Raw genomic sequence first — 15,137 nt, 5'->3', positions numbered from 1 at the left:
TTGCAAAGTGTGCCTAATTGAATTTCGTGGCTTATAGCATACAATACTGGTGCACGTGGCGCTAAGGAAAATAAGCTGCCATAAATGTGATCTGAAACGTGTAACATGTTCCCAATAAAAGTTTCAACTCAGTCCACAAAAAAAGCAAGTCCCCACTCAGGTCTATCATCTGTTAATGGAAATATAGAGGACTTCCATGTTACTGGTGCTACAAAGGCTCTGGAAAAGTGGTATGGCTCCTCGCACCCTAAAATAAATCTAGCAAATTCTGCCCTCCCAAATCCAAAAGCCCCTCTCCTTTCTGACCTCCAGTGTGCCTAGACCACATTTAGTGTCCACGTGTTTGGCGTTTCTGTAGAGATGAGAATTTATGGGTCCTTGACTCCAGAGGCATGAGCTGGGCACTACAAAATAGAGGACACTGCAACATACAGGTGACTATAACATACTGGGCACAACAATGTACTGGTCACTGCAATGGCAGTTGGAGAAATTTTGGTGCCATTTTTCCCTATTTCCGTATGTGAAAATGTACAATTTGGGTGGTAAAAAAGTAGTTCTTTTTTCTTCACAGCCCCATGGTTTAAAATTCTGTGACACAATATGATCACTGCATCCCTAGATGAATTAATTGAGAGGTGTAGTTTTTAAAATGGGGTCACTTATAGGGCGTTCTGCTGTTCTGGCACTTCAGGGGTTCTGCCAATGTTACATGGCACTGTCAAACCAGTGTGGCAAAATATGAACTTCAATATAGCAGTTCTTTGCTTCTGAGCTTTGCACTGACCCTTAAAGGGAACCTGTCACCCCCAAAATGAGAGTTGAGCTAAGCCCACCGGCATCAGGGGCTTATCTACAACATTCTGGAATGCTGTAGATAAGCCCCCGATGTATCCTGAAAGATGAGAAAAAGAGGTTATATTATTCTCACCCATGGGGCGGTCCCACTGCGGTGTGCGTCACGGTCCGGTCTGGGGCCTCCCATCTTCTTATGATCACGACCTCTTCTTGTCTTCACGCCGCAGCTCTGGCGCAAGCGTACTTTGTCTGCCCTGTTGAGGGCAGAGCAAAGTACTGCAGTGCGCAGGCGTCGGGAAAGGTCAGAGAGGCCCTGCGCACTGCAGTACTTTGCTCTGCCCTCAACAGGGCAGACAAAGTACGCTTGCTCCGGAGCCGCAGCGTGAAGACAAGAAGAGGACGTCATCCTATGAAGATGGGAGGCCCCAGACCATGATGCGCATCAGACAGGACCGCAGCGGGAACGCCCCTGGGAGAGTATAATCTAACCTCTTTTTCTCATCTTTCAGGATACATCGGGGGCTTATCTACAGCATTCCAGAGTGGGTTTAGCTCACCTTCCATTTTGGGGATGACAGGTTCCCTTTAAAAGTAGTTTTCGACCACATATGGTATAGCAGTATACTCAGGAGAAATCGCACAACAAATTTATTGGTCCATTTTCTTGTGCTGTTTTTTTGAGAATGCAAAATTTGGAGCTAAAACAACATTTTTTGTTTAAAAAATGTGATTTTTATTTTTACAGCTCAACGCTATAAACTTCTGTGCAGGGCCTGGGGGTTCAAGGTGCTCACCACACATCTAGATAAGTTTCTTGAGGGATCTAGTTTCCAAAGTGGGGTCAATTGTGGGGGTTTCCACTGTATAGGCACATCAGTGGCTCTCTAAAGCGATTTGCAGTTCGCGAATGATTCCAGCTAATTTTGCATTCACAAAGTCAAATGGCACTCCTTCCCTTCTGAGCTCTAACGTTCACCCAAACAGTTGTATCCGCATGCTCAGGAGAAATTGCACAACTAATTATGGGGTCCAGTTTCTCCTGTTACCCTTTTGAAAATAAAAAATGTGATCTAAAGTTTAACAATAATTTAAGTTAAATGTTCACTTTTTTTTTCATGTTGCTTCAGCTCCTGTGAAGCACCTAAAGGGTTAGTAAGCTTCTTGAATGTGGTTTTGAGCTCCTTGACTGGTGCAGTTTTCAGAATGCTGTCACTTTTCGGTATTTTCTGTTATATAGACCCCTCAAATTCACTTCAAATGGCTTTGTAAATGTTGTCATAAAAATGAGAAATCGCTGGTCAACTTTTAATCCTTCTAATTTCCTAACCAAAAAAAATGTTTAAAAAATGTAGCTGATGTATAATAGACCTGTGGGAACTGTTATCTTGTGTGACATAATTCTCTGATATAAGGGCATAAAAATTAAAAGTTTGAAAATTGCAAATTTTCCCCAAATTTCCGATTTATTTTTTTTATTATTTTTTATTATTTTTTTTTATTTTTTATTTTTACACAAAAAAACACAAGTGATATCGAAGAAATTTTACCACTGTATCATAAAGTACAAAATGTCACGAAAAAATAATCTCAGAATCAGTGGGAACTGTTGAAACCATTCCAGAGATATCACCATATAAAGTGACACTGGTCAGAGTTCTAAAATTTGGTCTGGTCATGAAGGGGAAAACAGGCTTGGGGGTGAAGGGGTTAAAGCTCACCCACACTGCAAGCTGCAGATAACAGCTACTTGGTAGGACAGAGAGGGAAACGCCCATCCAAAGATCTTATAACACCACACAGGGCAGGTAGAAAAGGACACGCAGGTAGTGGTGCTCATCCCATAGTAAGAACTATGTTGTAATCCAGGTAAGAAAAATAGCGACACTCAGTACCAAATAAAATGCTGACCTTTTATTCAGGCATGAAATTACTAAACTGGGGAAATGAAGACCCAGCGGACAATGCCATTTTGCATGAACATAGGCCTCATCTAAGACTTTGAGAAAATGTGTATTCACGTGAAATGGCCTCGGTCTACTGAGCTTTCATCTGCCTGGTTTAGCAATTTCATGCTTAAATAAAAAGTCAGCTCTTTATTTGCTAATAAGTGACACTATTTTTTCTTACCTGAATTACTGAACAGAGGCTTCATCTACAGGAAATTTTAGGGCTACAGAAACATCACATATTTTATACAGAAGAATAGCACTATCGCCATTGTTCTCTGTGCAATGACCTATAGACCAGACATAGTCCTCATATTTAGGCAGTTTCTAATATCTCACACACTCTGTGTGAACGATCAAGGTCTCCTTATACCGAGTAGAGCAGCCCCAGAGGCAAAGACCCCGTCTGGTACTAACATGCTGGAGTCCAGATCCGGAGTATCCAGCCACGGGGCCCGGATTCTCTCATTTTGGGCTTTGGTGTGTCTTTTAGAATAAATCACTTTCTCATAAAGTTCTGTAGTAATGACTTTGTTAACCAGGTTTTGTAGGAGCGTTCGTCTGAATCCATCTAAATGTTAGTTGTATATGTGCAAGAAACAATAAAGGTCCTACCACAGTTTTACCTTGTGTGTCCAGTGTCAGTTCTACATAAATACCCTAGTGAAAGAAACCTTGATGTCTCCAACCAAACCTGTTGATTATGATAATACAATTGTAATAACTTACTCTAAAAAAGAATTTATAATCTCGCAGTATGTGTATAAGATCATCTTCCTCTAAACACTTTGGACTTTTGTCCTCTGGACCTATGCCGACCTTGTGGAGAAATAGATATGTGATAGTCAGAGTTGGCGTTAGAGGGGGACAGACTGGTCAGTTGCTTAGGGCCTCAATCCCCTAAGCGGTCCCACCTCCAGGCAGTGATTACACTGTTCTACAGCCAAATTGGTTCAGAGAAGAAAATAGCTGAACTTAACTAATTTTGTCGTGCTGAAAATGAATATGATTCTTAAATTTGTTGATTGGCTCTAATTTTCAAGAACCACAGGAAGTTGTAATTACTTATTACACCTTTCATGCAGGTGTATAGAAAAATTGTGTCTTTATTATTTTAGCATTATTGCATTGTTAGTATCTAGTCTATTACTTAATATATTTAGTCTATTGAGCCTTTAGTTTTGCATCACATCTCCAGTGGTTGCATGGAAAGTAAAAAACGCTGAAAATCCACAAAAAATCCGCAGCAAAACCGCCAAAAAATGCTGCGGATCCGCACAAAAAAACGACAAATCTGCAGCTGCGTTTTCTGCCAAGAGATGCAGAATCCGCACCAGAAATTCCTAAGGCTAATCCGCAACATGTGCACATAGCCTAAAAGAAGGCTGTCTGCACCTTCCTCTACCTCAAACCTGGGCAAAATGCAGCCTGTGGGCCACATCTGGCCCTCTGGCTATCCTAGTCCGGCTCTTGGATTGAGGCAGCCGAAGGGCTAAAAACAGTGGCCCATGGGCCGCACCATGCCCTCTCCCACCGCCTGTCCACTGTCGTCATCCGATGTCACCGTTTTCGGCATCCTCAGGATGCAGACAGTGGTGAATGTGTGATTGGTGGAGGAAGGAAACACAGGCTTCTTCCTCCACCATTCAGCGTGTGAGACCGCAGACAGAATGACATATTTACATCACATCTGCTACATGGAGAGACAGTGCAGCGGAGACAGGAGCACAGCACTAAAGGAATGAAAGGAGGTGAGAAACGGTTGTTTGTTTTTTTTCTTATATGTATGGGATGCTTGCATGTATAGAAGACTATGTGGGGCTCATACTGTATATAGTAGGCTTTGTGGAGCTCATATTGTATATAGAAGGCTATGTATCGGCTGATACTGTATATAAGAGGCTATGTGGGCCTCATACTGTATATAGAAGGCTAGTTGGGGCTCATACTGTATATAGTAGGCTACATGGGGGCTCATATTGTTTATAGTAGGCTACGTGGGGGCTCATACTATATATTAGAGGTTATGTGAGGCTCATATGGTACTGTATTTAGGAGGCTATGTGGTGGCTCATACTTTAATTAGGGGGCTCTTGCTTTATATGGAAGACAGTGTGTGGGCTCATATTATATACAGTGGGGGAAATAAGTATTTGACCCCTTGCTGATTTTGTAACTTTGCCCACTGACAAAGACATGAACAGTCTCTAATTTTAAGGATAGTTTAATTTTAACATTGAGAGAGAGAATATCAAAAATAAAATCCAGAAAATCACATTGTATACATTTTTGACCTTTATTTGCATTTTGCATTGAGAAATAAGTATTTGATCCCTCTGGCAAACAAGACTTAATTCTTGGTGGCAAAACCCTTGTTGGCAAACACAGCAGTCAGATGTTTTTTGTAGTTAATGATGACGTTTGCACACGTCAGGAGGAATTTTGGTCCACTCCTCTTTGCAGATCATCTCTAAATCATTAAGATTTTGAGGCTGTCGCTTGGCAACGCGGAGCTTAAACTCCCTTCGTAAGTTTTCTATGGGATGAAGGTCTGGAGACTGGCTAGGCCACTCCATGACCTTAATGTGCTTCTTATTGAGCCACTCATTTGTTGCCTTGGCTATATGTTTTGGGTTATTGTTTTGCTGGAAGGCCCAGCCACGACCCATTTTTAATGTCCTGGCGGAGGAAGAAGGTTGTCATTCAGGATTTTATGGTACATGGCTCCATCTATTCTCCCATTAATGCGGTGAAGTAGCCCTATGCCCTTAGCAGAGAAACACCCCTAAAACATAATGTTTCCGCCTCCATGCTTGACAGTGGGGACGGTGTTCTTTGGGTCATAGGCAGCATTTCTCTTCCTCCAAACACAGCAAGTTGAAGTTAATGCCAAAGAGCTCAATTGTTGTCTCCTCTGACCACAGCACCTTCTCCCAATCACTCACAGAATCATCCAGGTGTTCATTGGCAAACTTCAGACAGGCCTGCACATGTGTCTTCTTGAGCAGGGGGACCTTGTGGGCACTGCAGGATTTTAAACCCTTACAGCGTAATGTGTTGCCAATGGTTTTCTTGGTGACTGTGATTCCAGCTGCCTTGAGATCATTAACAAGTTCCCCCATGTAGTTTTAGGCTGATCTCTCACCTTCCTCATGATCAAGGACACCCCACAAGGTGAAATTTTGCATGGTGCCCCAGATCGATGGCGAATGACAGTCATTTTGCATTTCTTCCATTTTCTTACTATTGCATTAACAGTTGTCTCCTCCTCTCCCAGCATTTTACTTTATGGTTTTGTAGCCCATTCCAGCTTTGTGTAGGTCTATGATCTTGTTCCTGACGTCCTTAGAAAGCTCTTTGGTCTTGCCCATGTTGTAGAGGTTAGAATCTGATTTATTGAGTCTGTGGACAGGAGTCTTTTATAAAGGTGACTATGTAAGACAGCTGTCTTTAATGCAAGTAACGAGTTGATTAGGAGCGTCTAACTGGTCTGTGGAGAAAGAACTCTTAATGGTTGGTAGGAGAACAAATACTTATTTTAAACTGCAAATAAATAAATTTATAAAATGTGATTTTCTGGATTTTATTTTTGATATTCTATCTCTCAATGTTGAAATTAACCTACCCTTAAAATTATAGACTGTTCATGTCTTTGTCAGTGGGCAAATTTACAAAATCAGCGAGGGATCAATACTTATTTCCCACACTGTATAGAAAGGCAATATGAGGGGCTAATTGTCACGGGTTTACCGCAACAGAGAGGAGCCAACGGCAACATTTGATTTCTTCTACTCCTACAGTGATTAGAAACACTTCACCTTCATATTAAACAGTGTACATTTTTTAGCAGTGCAGGGGTTAATTTTCTCAGGTGACAGCTCCTGGAAGCTTTCCTGCCTTAAGGCTATCAGCTGTGCACTGTTAGCCACTCCCATCTCCTAGATAATCTGGGCCCTGGCTAGCACTCATTATCAGTGGTTAGCTTATGCTGCATGGCTGGTGGTTGCTGTTGAGAAGGAGTTTGGTGGATTTATCTGTGACTGTTGCTAGGTTTTGAGTGTGATTACTTTTGCTACTTTGGTTTAACCCCATCCTCCACTCCCCAGTGTTTACCCCTATTGTTTATGTATGTATATTTGTATGATTGGTATTGGTATACTGTTGGACACAGTAATGTTTCTGCCTTGAAATGGTTTATTGTGCTAACAGAAAATGTGCAATCTGCATTCAAACAAAATTTGACAGGTGCATAAGTATGGGCACCCTTATCATTTTCTTGTTTTAAATACTCCTACCTACTTTTTACTGACTAACTAAATCACTTTTTTTGGTTTTGTAACCTCATTGAGCTTTAAAGTTCATAGCTAGGTGTATGCAATCATGAGAAAAGCTACTTAAAGTGGTCACTTGCAAGTTGTTCTCCTGTTTGAATCTCCTCCAAAGAGTGGCATCATGGGCTCCTCAAAACAACTGTCAAATGATCTGAAAACAAAGATTATTCAACATAGTTGTTCAGGGGAAGGATACAAAAAGCTGTCTCAGAGATTTAACATGTCAATTTCCACTGTGAGGAACATAGTAAGGAAATAGAAGAACACAGGTACAGTTCTTCTTAAGGCCAGAAGTGGCAGGCCAAGAAAAACAACAGAAAGGCAGAGAAGAAGAATGGTGAGATCAGTCAAGGACAATCCTCAGACCACCTCCAGAGAGCTGCAGCATCAACTTGCTGCAGATGGTGTCACTGTGCTAATAGGTGGAAATCAATATTAAAATTATACTAACATATTAATGAAAATGAGTTTCTATTAATCTTAAATGTATTAATGTTGAGCAGAATTAAGTATGCTGACATCCCCCTATATATCGTATGAACCCGCACACAGCCCCTTCTATATACCGTAAGAGCCCCCCATAGCTTCCCCATGTGCAGCATGAGCCCCTAGCCCTCGTACACACACAGCTCTGCTTCGTACACCTCGGACACACACGGCTCCGCTCCGTACATCTCATATACACGCGGCTCCGCTCCGTACATCTCACATACACAGCTCCGCTCCGTACACCTCGCACACATGGCTCTGCTCCGTAAACCTCGTACATACACAGCTCTGCTCCATACACCTCGTACACACGCGGCTCCGTTCCTTACACCTCGTACACACACAGCTCTGCTCCGTACACCTCGCACACATGCTGCTCTGCTCCGTAAAACTCATACACACGGCTCTGCTCCATACACCTCGTACACACGCAGCTCCCCTCCATACACCTCATACACACGGATCCGCTCTGTACACCTCATACACACGGATCCGCTCCGTACACCTCATACACACACAGCTCCTCTCCATACACCTCGTACACTCGTGGCTCCGCTCCGTACACCTCGTACACACCTGGCTCCGCTCTGTACACCTCGTACACACACGGCTCCACTCCGTACACCTCGTACACACGCGGCTCCCCTCCGTACACCTCGCACACACACGGCTCTGCTCCGTACACCTCGTACACACACGGCTCTGCTCCGTACACCTCGCACACACACGGCTCCGCTCCGTACACCTCGTACACACACGGCTCCGCTCTGTACACCTCGCACACACACGGCTCTGCTCCGTACACCTCGTACACACACGGCTCTGCTCCGTACACCTCGTACACACACGGCTCTGCTACTTCCACCCTGTAAACCCCTCCTGACCCCACACATAAACTTCCCCTCATCCAGCACCATGACAACCAGCACAGCAGAGTCCTGCATACACTGAGGCCCTTGATCATGTGACCCCTGACTCCTCCCCTCCTGTGACCTCATCACAGGTCCTGTGCGCACAGAACAGCCATATATGTGGTGTTCGGCTCTGCAGGTGGAGGTAGGTGCTGGAGATTCCCCATTACTGGGCGGTGGGGCAGTAACCCCTTCAGGAAGAGACTATTTTTTTGGTGTTTTTCTGTTGTCACCTTCTAAGAATTAAATATTTTTTGTTTCTTTTCCTTTGATAGATACATATGACCTAACTATGAAAAACAGGAAACATTGAAACACATTTTTCTCACACAGTACAGTGCCCTTTTATTGGACCCCACACAATAATATTACTATAGTACCGCCATGCCACACACAGTATAATGTTCCCACAGAACCACCATCCCCCCACATTTAGTATAATGAACCCACAGTACCGCCATCCCCCCACACACAGTACAGTGTTCCCACAGTACCCCCATCCCCCCACACACAGTATAATGTTCCCACAGTACCGCCATCCCCCCACACACAGTACAATGTTCCCACAGTACCCCCATCCCCCCACACACAGTATAATGTTCCCACAGTACCACCATCCCCCCACACACAGTATAATGTTCCCCCAGTACCGCCATCCCCCCACATACAGTATAATGAACCCACAGTACCGCCATCCCCCCACACACAGTATAATGTCACCACAGTACCCCCATCCCCCCACACACAGTATAATGTTCCCACAGTACCACCATCCCCCCACACACAGTATAATGTTCCCCCAGTACCGCCATCCCCCCACATACAGTATAATGAACCCACAGTACCGCCATCCCCCCACACACAGTACAATGTTCCCAAAGTACCCCCATCCCCCCACACACAGTATAATGTTCCCACAGTACCGCCATCCCCCCACACACAGTATAATGTCCCCACAGTACCGCCATCCCCCCACACACAGTATAATGTCACCCCAGTACTGCCATCCCCCCACACAGTATAATGTTCCCGCAGTACCGCCATCCCCCCACACATAGTATGATGTCCCCACAGTGCCGCCATCCCCCACACACAGTATAATGTTCCCACAGTACCACCATCCCCCCCACACACAGTATAGTGTTCCCACAGTACCACCATCCCCCCACACACAGTATAATGTTCCCACAGTACCGCCATCCCACCACACACAGTATAATGTTCCCACAGTACCACCATCCCCCCACACACAGTATAATGTTCCCCCAGTACCGCCATCCCCCCACACACAGTATAATGTTCCCCCAGTACCGCCATCCCACCACACACAGTATAATGTTCCCACAGTACCGCCATCTCCCCCCACACACAGTATGATACTACATGGTGCCGTCCTCTAGGTCTGTGGAGTCAGTATGAAATGGAGCTACTCCTAAAATATATAATAAATTGGACTCAGTAATTCAGTGCAGGATGTGCTGTAAATGTTTTAATAATAATTTGGGAAAGTTATGAAATGTCCTATAAATGTTTGTTCTGTTTCTGATCTGAGAATTTCTGCTTTTAGTTGAGATGAATCTGTGCGTGTCAGATGATGTACATGCTCAGTAGTAAGGCAGTGGTGTGGGATTAGTCGGGAGTCAGTGAAATTGATGAGTCGGAGGTTAGGTTTACCGAGTCCACAACCCAGCCCCCCGCAGTCTGGTACCACCCACCTTACTGGATATTAAATACTCCCTTAGCCCCATTCTTAATGTCAGTACAGTTGAATCCTGGACATATGAGATAATCACCACACGATAGTTGTATAGGATAATAGAGTATAATAAAGTCGTTGTGGACGTGATTTCCCCAACACCGTGCAGGGAGATTGTTTTCCCTATAGTGATGTAACATATTTTGTAGTTTATAAGACGCAACCCAAATTTTGGGGAGAAAATTAGGAAAAAAAACTTTTTTAAAAAATAAAATGGTGCTGCTTCTTACAATTCATGCCTATTATTGCTTACCGGGGATGGTGGCTGCGGTGAAGCGAGATCCCAGGTCACGGCTGGTGGAGGTGCACCCCAGACTGGGAGAAAGGGGAGTTCGGATGTGCAACGCTGCTGGTGTTCTGTGGGGCGGAGGCTCTGTCGACATTTTGTGAAAGCCCAGAGCCCCCGCACTTACATGGTTTGCTATGCAATGGACTCTGGGAAAATGGCTGCTGGGGGCAGCGCATGTGCAGATGCAGTCTGGGGTGTGGAGCATCGCCCCACTTCTGCCTCCACCAGCAGCGACCCTGGGATCTCGCTTCACCGCAGCCACCATCCCCGGTAAGCAATAATACGCATGGATTGTAAGAAGCAGTGACCAAGTTAGTGAATGGCACAAACTGACTAATGTTGCATTGTATGTGATTTAAGAATACAACATCTACACATTCTATCTCCTCATATGTTTCCCCTTATTATCTCCAGTAATTGTATTATTACATGAGATCTTTATGATGTTACATCGTCATCTTCTTCTCATTCAGGTTCCTATAATATCGGATCCTCTCGGTGGAGATCTTCTATATAGGAGAATTTTCCCGATTGACCCCTCAAAGATGGACAGGGACAAGATGGTGGATAGGATATTACACCTCACCCTAGAGATCCTCTTCCGGCTTACTGGAGAGGTGAGAGATTCTGATGACGTCACATTACATCATTCTTATCTATGGGAATAACAGATGGACAGAACTGGAGAGGTGAGGACTCTGGAAATGTCTGTAGTGAGATCTATTAATCTGTCTCTCCATAACCAGGATTACACAGTAGTGAAGAAGACCTCTAGTGAGCGCTGTCAGGCCCCTGTGTCTGAGGGATGGGGAAGACCCCTGAGCCCAATCACTGGGCCTCCACCTCACCCCCTAATACATGAGGACATGAATGACCAGAAGATCCTAGAACTCACCTACAAGATGATTGAGCTGCTGACTGGAGAGGTGACACTGCTGGGAATGCTGGGACATTATACAGTAATGCTATGATGGGATGGGGGGTATGACGGTATCATTGTATGTGTCAGGTTCCTATAAGGTGTCAGGATGTCACCGTCTATTTGTCCATGGAGGAGTGGGAGTATTTAGAAGGACACAAAGATCTGTACAAGGACGTCATGATGGAGGTTCCCCAGCCCCTCACATCACCAGGTAATAGACAGGACTAAATACACACGGCCTATAATTATCTGTATGTAATGAATGAATTCAGTCCCTGTATGTGTTTCCTCTAGTCCTATCCAGTAAGAGGACAACACCAGAGAGATGTCCCCGTCCTCTTCTTCCTCAGGACTGTAAGCAAGAAAATCCTGATATTCCTCAGGATCATCAGGTAGATGGAGAGAAGGTGTCATGAGATCTCCCCTATGATGTGTAGACGGCTGTGAAGGTCTTGTGTTCAGTCTTGTTTTATCCACCAGTATTATATGTTTTATACTTGTGTAATGAGATCGGTGGAGATGGCAGGATTAGAGTTGATCATAGATGTGACTTCTCCATCTGTCGGTGACTTTTACAATATTTGTTTCAGGGTGAAGATCTGACCCATATTAATACTACAGAGACACATGTGAGGAGTGATGAGCGGTGTACAGAGGAGATTCCTACATATGGCCACACAGGTGAGTAGTAACCACTAAATGCAGAGATGTCACAGATTATTTTCTGTCACTGGATGTGGCTGCTTTATCTTCAATGTAGTACCACCATATTACAATCAAACAGTCACCATTCTCCTGCTAACCCCAAACTGTCCCCATTACTTTGGTCATTGAAAGTCCTTTTGTTGAAGTGAGATCTATCTCAACAAAAGCGTACAGCCTGGAGAAAGCACCCTACTATCTGGAATTAGAAGACGTTAACCCTTACATTCCCAGATCTCTAAACTGCAAAGCCCAATGACAGCGAACGTAGAATGTGCTGACAACATAGAAAATCATGTGCAGAAAAATATAATCTGTATGGTGGGCCTTGCTTTTCTGACGAGACACCAGTCCAAGTCCTTTTATTTATATGCTCAAATCTAGATACATAATTTATTTAAATGCATCCCTGACACCCCCTCATTCAGAGTAGAGAGTAAAGAAGATAAAACCTTTCAATCAATAATTGTTGCCTATATTTCCACAACTCTTTGCTTTTACTTATCATAACTATTAATTTATTTCAACGTGTAACTTGGTCTAACCTATTGTTAGCAGTTATCCAGTTTTTAAAAATCATTCCCCTTGCAGATAATGACCACGAAGTAATTAGATCCTTAGTAGGACAATCCATCTTGACTCCTATAAAAAAAAATAGTGAAATGACAAAACAATATTCAGCCTCTCTATGAAAAAATGTGATAACTGGTTCCCAAAATCCCCTAATTTCCCAGGAATCCGAATCCATATGAGATAGAGCTACCGCTTCAGAGTTACACTTGAGACATTTAGAATTTTTATTTTTTAACCCCTAAAGCTTGGTTCACATTGCGTTAGTGCAGTCCGTTTAGCGCATACGCTAACGGACTGCATTAACGCAATGTCCAAAAAGGGATCGCGTTTAGCGATCGCGCTAGCGCAGATGCCCGATCTGCACTAGCGAGAACGGACCCAAAAACGCTGCAGACAGCGTTCGAGGTCCGTCACAAAATAACGGAACTTTGCTAACGCATGCCAAAAATGGCATGCGTTACATACATTGCGGTCAATGGGTGCGCTAACGGATACGTTACATTGTGTTAGTGCCGCTATGAAACGGATTCCGTCAGCGGACACCCACTAACGCAATGTGAACCTAGCCTTAAGGACCAGGGGTATTTCCGTTTATTTTGCTCCCCTTCTTCCCATGGTCATAACTTTTTTTATTTCTTGGTCAAAATGGCAATGTGAGGGCTTGTTTTTGCGGGACGAGCTGTACTTTTGGACGACCCTATTGGTTTTACCATGTTGTGTACTCGAAAAGAAGAAAAAAATTCCACGTGCGGCGAAATTGCAAAAAAAGTGCATTCCCACACTTGTTTTTTGTTTTGCTTTTTTACTAGGTTCACTAAATGCTAAAACTGACCTGCCATGATAATTCTCCAGGTCTTTCTTTCTTTCAATGTTCTTTTTATTAAGAAGAATAATAATAAAGGAACAGAATGCGAAAAGTATTCATAATCATAAAGAGCAAATGGAATCAACTATTTTTGTAATGAAGTACATATAAACAATTCCTCTTCAGGAGGAGCATTATACAGAACAATATATTAAAATAACAGGAGGAAAAAAAAGAAAAAGAAAAAAAAGACGATTAAGACTCAGATATAATAACAGGTTGATAATTCTCCAGGTCTTTACGAGTTCATAGACACCAAACATGTTTAGATTCTTTTTTTATCTAAGTGGTCAAAAAAAAATTCCAAACTTAGTTAAAAAAGAAAGTCACATTTTCTGGTTCTCATAGCTTGAGTGAGGGTAGGGTTGGGTGAGGGTTTATTTATTGCACTCCAAGCTGACGTTTTAATGATACCATTTTGGTGCAGATACATTCTTTTGATTGCCCGTTATTTTAATGCAATGTCACGATGACCGAAAAACGTAATTCTGGCGTTTTTACTTTTTTCTCCCTACGCCATTTAACAATCAGGTTAATCCTTTTATTTATTGATAGATCCGGCGATTCTGAACGCGGCGATACCAAATATGTGTATGTTTGATATTTTTTTTTAAATGTTTTATTTTGAATGTGACGAAAGGGGGGAGATTTGAACTTTTTATATATTTTTTTTTTTATATATATATTATTAAAAACATTTTTTTTTACTTTTGTCATGCTTCAAAAGCCTTCATGGGAGACTAGAAGATGCCATAACTTGATCGGCGCTGCTACATACAGGCCATGATCAGATCACCTGTATGTAGTAGAATTACACACTTGCTATGAGTGCCGACCACCAGGCGGCGCTCATAGCAATCCGGCAGTGACAACCATAGAGGTCTCCTATGGGTGGGTGGATCGCAATTCTACCTGCTGCTGTTAGGGGCACATGTCAGTTGATCAGATCAGCTGTTCTTGAGTTTTCATTTAGTCAATTTTTGTGGTGTGAACCAATTGTGGGTTCTTTTAATCAATAAAGGTTTTTTTGTAAAGGGATTATTATGAGAATGAAAATAATATAAACAATAAAAGTACACATATTTGGTATCGCCATGTCTGCAACGACCCGACCTATAAAACTGTCCCTCTACAAATAAAAAAACAATGCTTTATTATCATACTGCGGAACAAAAAGTGGAATAAAACGAGATAAAAAAGAGGGATATAAATAAACATGGTACCATTGAAAACGTCAACTTGTCCTGAAAAAAACCCACCATACAGCTCCATGAGTGGAAAATTAAAAAAGTTATAGCTCTCAGAATACAGTGATGTAAAAATAATTATTTTTTCTATAAACGTTTTTATTATATAAAAGCGCCAAAACATAAAAAAACAATATAAATGAGGTCTCGCTGTAATCATACTGACCTGAAGAATAAAACTGCCTTATCAATTTTACCACACACGGAACAGCATAAAACCTCCCCCCCGCCCCACAGAAGAAATTCCTTCATTGATGTTTTTTGTTCATTCTGTCTCCCAAAAATTAGAATAGAAAGCAATCAAAAAA

General features: G+C 42.8%; 1 protein-coding gene across 1 annotated transcript in view; it reads left to right on the top strand.

Annotated features, from left to right (window-relative positions):
* The window catches only part of LOC143768179 (uncharacterized), a 134,235-nt gene that overhangs the window by 59,342 nt on the left and 59,756 nt on the right, over positions 1–15,137 (top strand). The window contains exons 9-13 of the mRNA XM_077256868.1: positions 11,000–11,137; positions 11,267–11,446; positions 11,530–11,653; positions 11,737–11,834; positions 12,033–12,123. Coding sequence (XP_077112983.1) covers positions 11,000–11,137; positions 11,267–11,446; positions 11,530–11,653; positions 11,737–11,834; positions 12,033–12,123 — 631 coding nt within the window. The remainder of the gene's footprint in view (positions 1–10,999; positions 11,138–11,266; positions 11,447–11,529; positions 11,654–11,736; positions 11,835–12,032; positions 12,124–15,137) is intronic.

This window comes from Ranitomeya variabilis, chromosome 4 (assembly GCF_051348905.1).
Source record: "Ranitomeya variabilis isolate aRanVar5 chromosome 4, aRanVar5.hap1, whole genome shotgun sequence".
Lineage (NCBI taxonomy): Eukaryota > Metazoa > Chordata > Amphibia > Anura > Dendrobatidae > Ranitomeya > Ranitomeya variabilis.
Note: the sequence above shows the minus strand (reverse complement) of the source record. Positions and strands in the feature narration are given on the sequence as shown.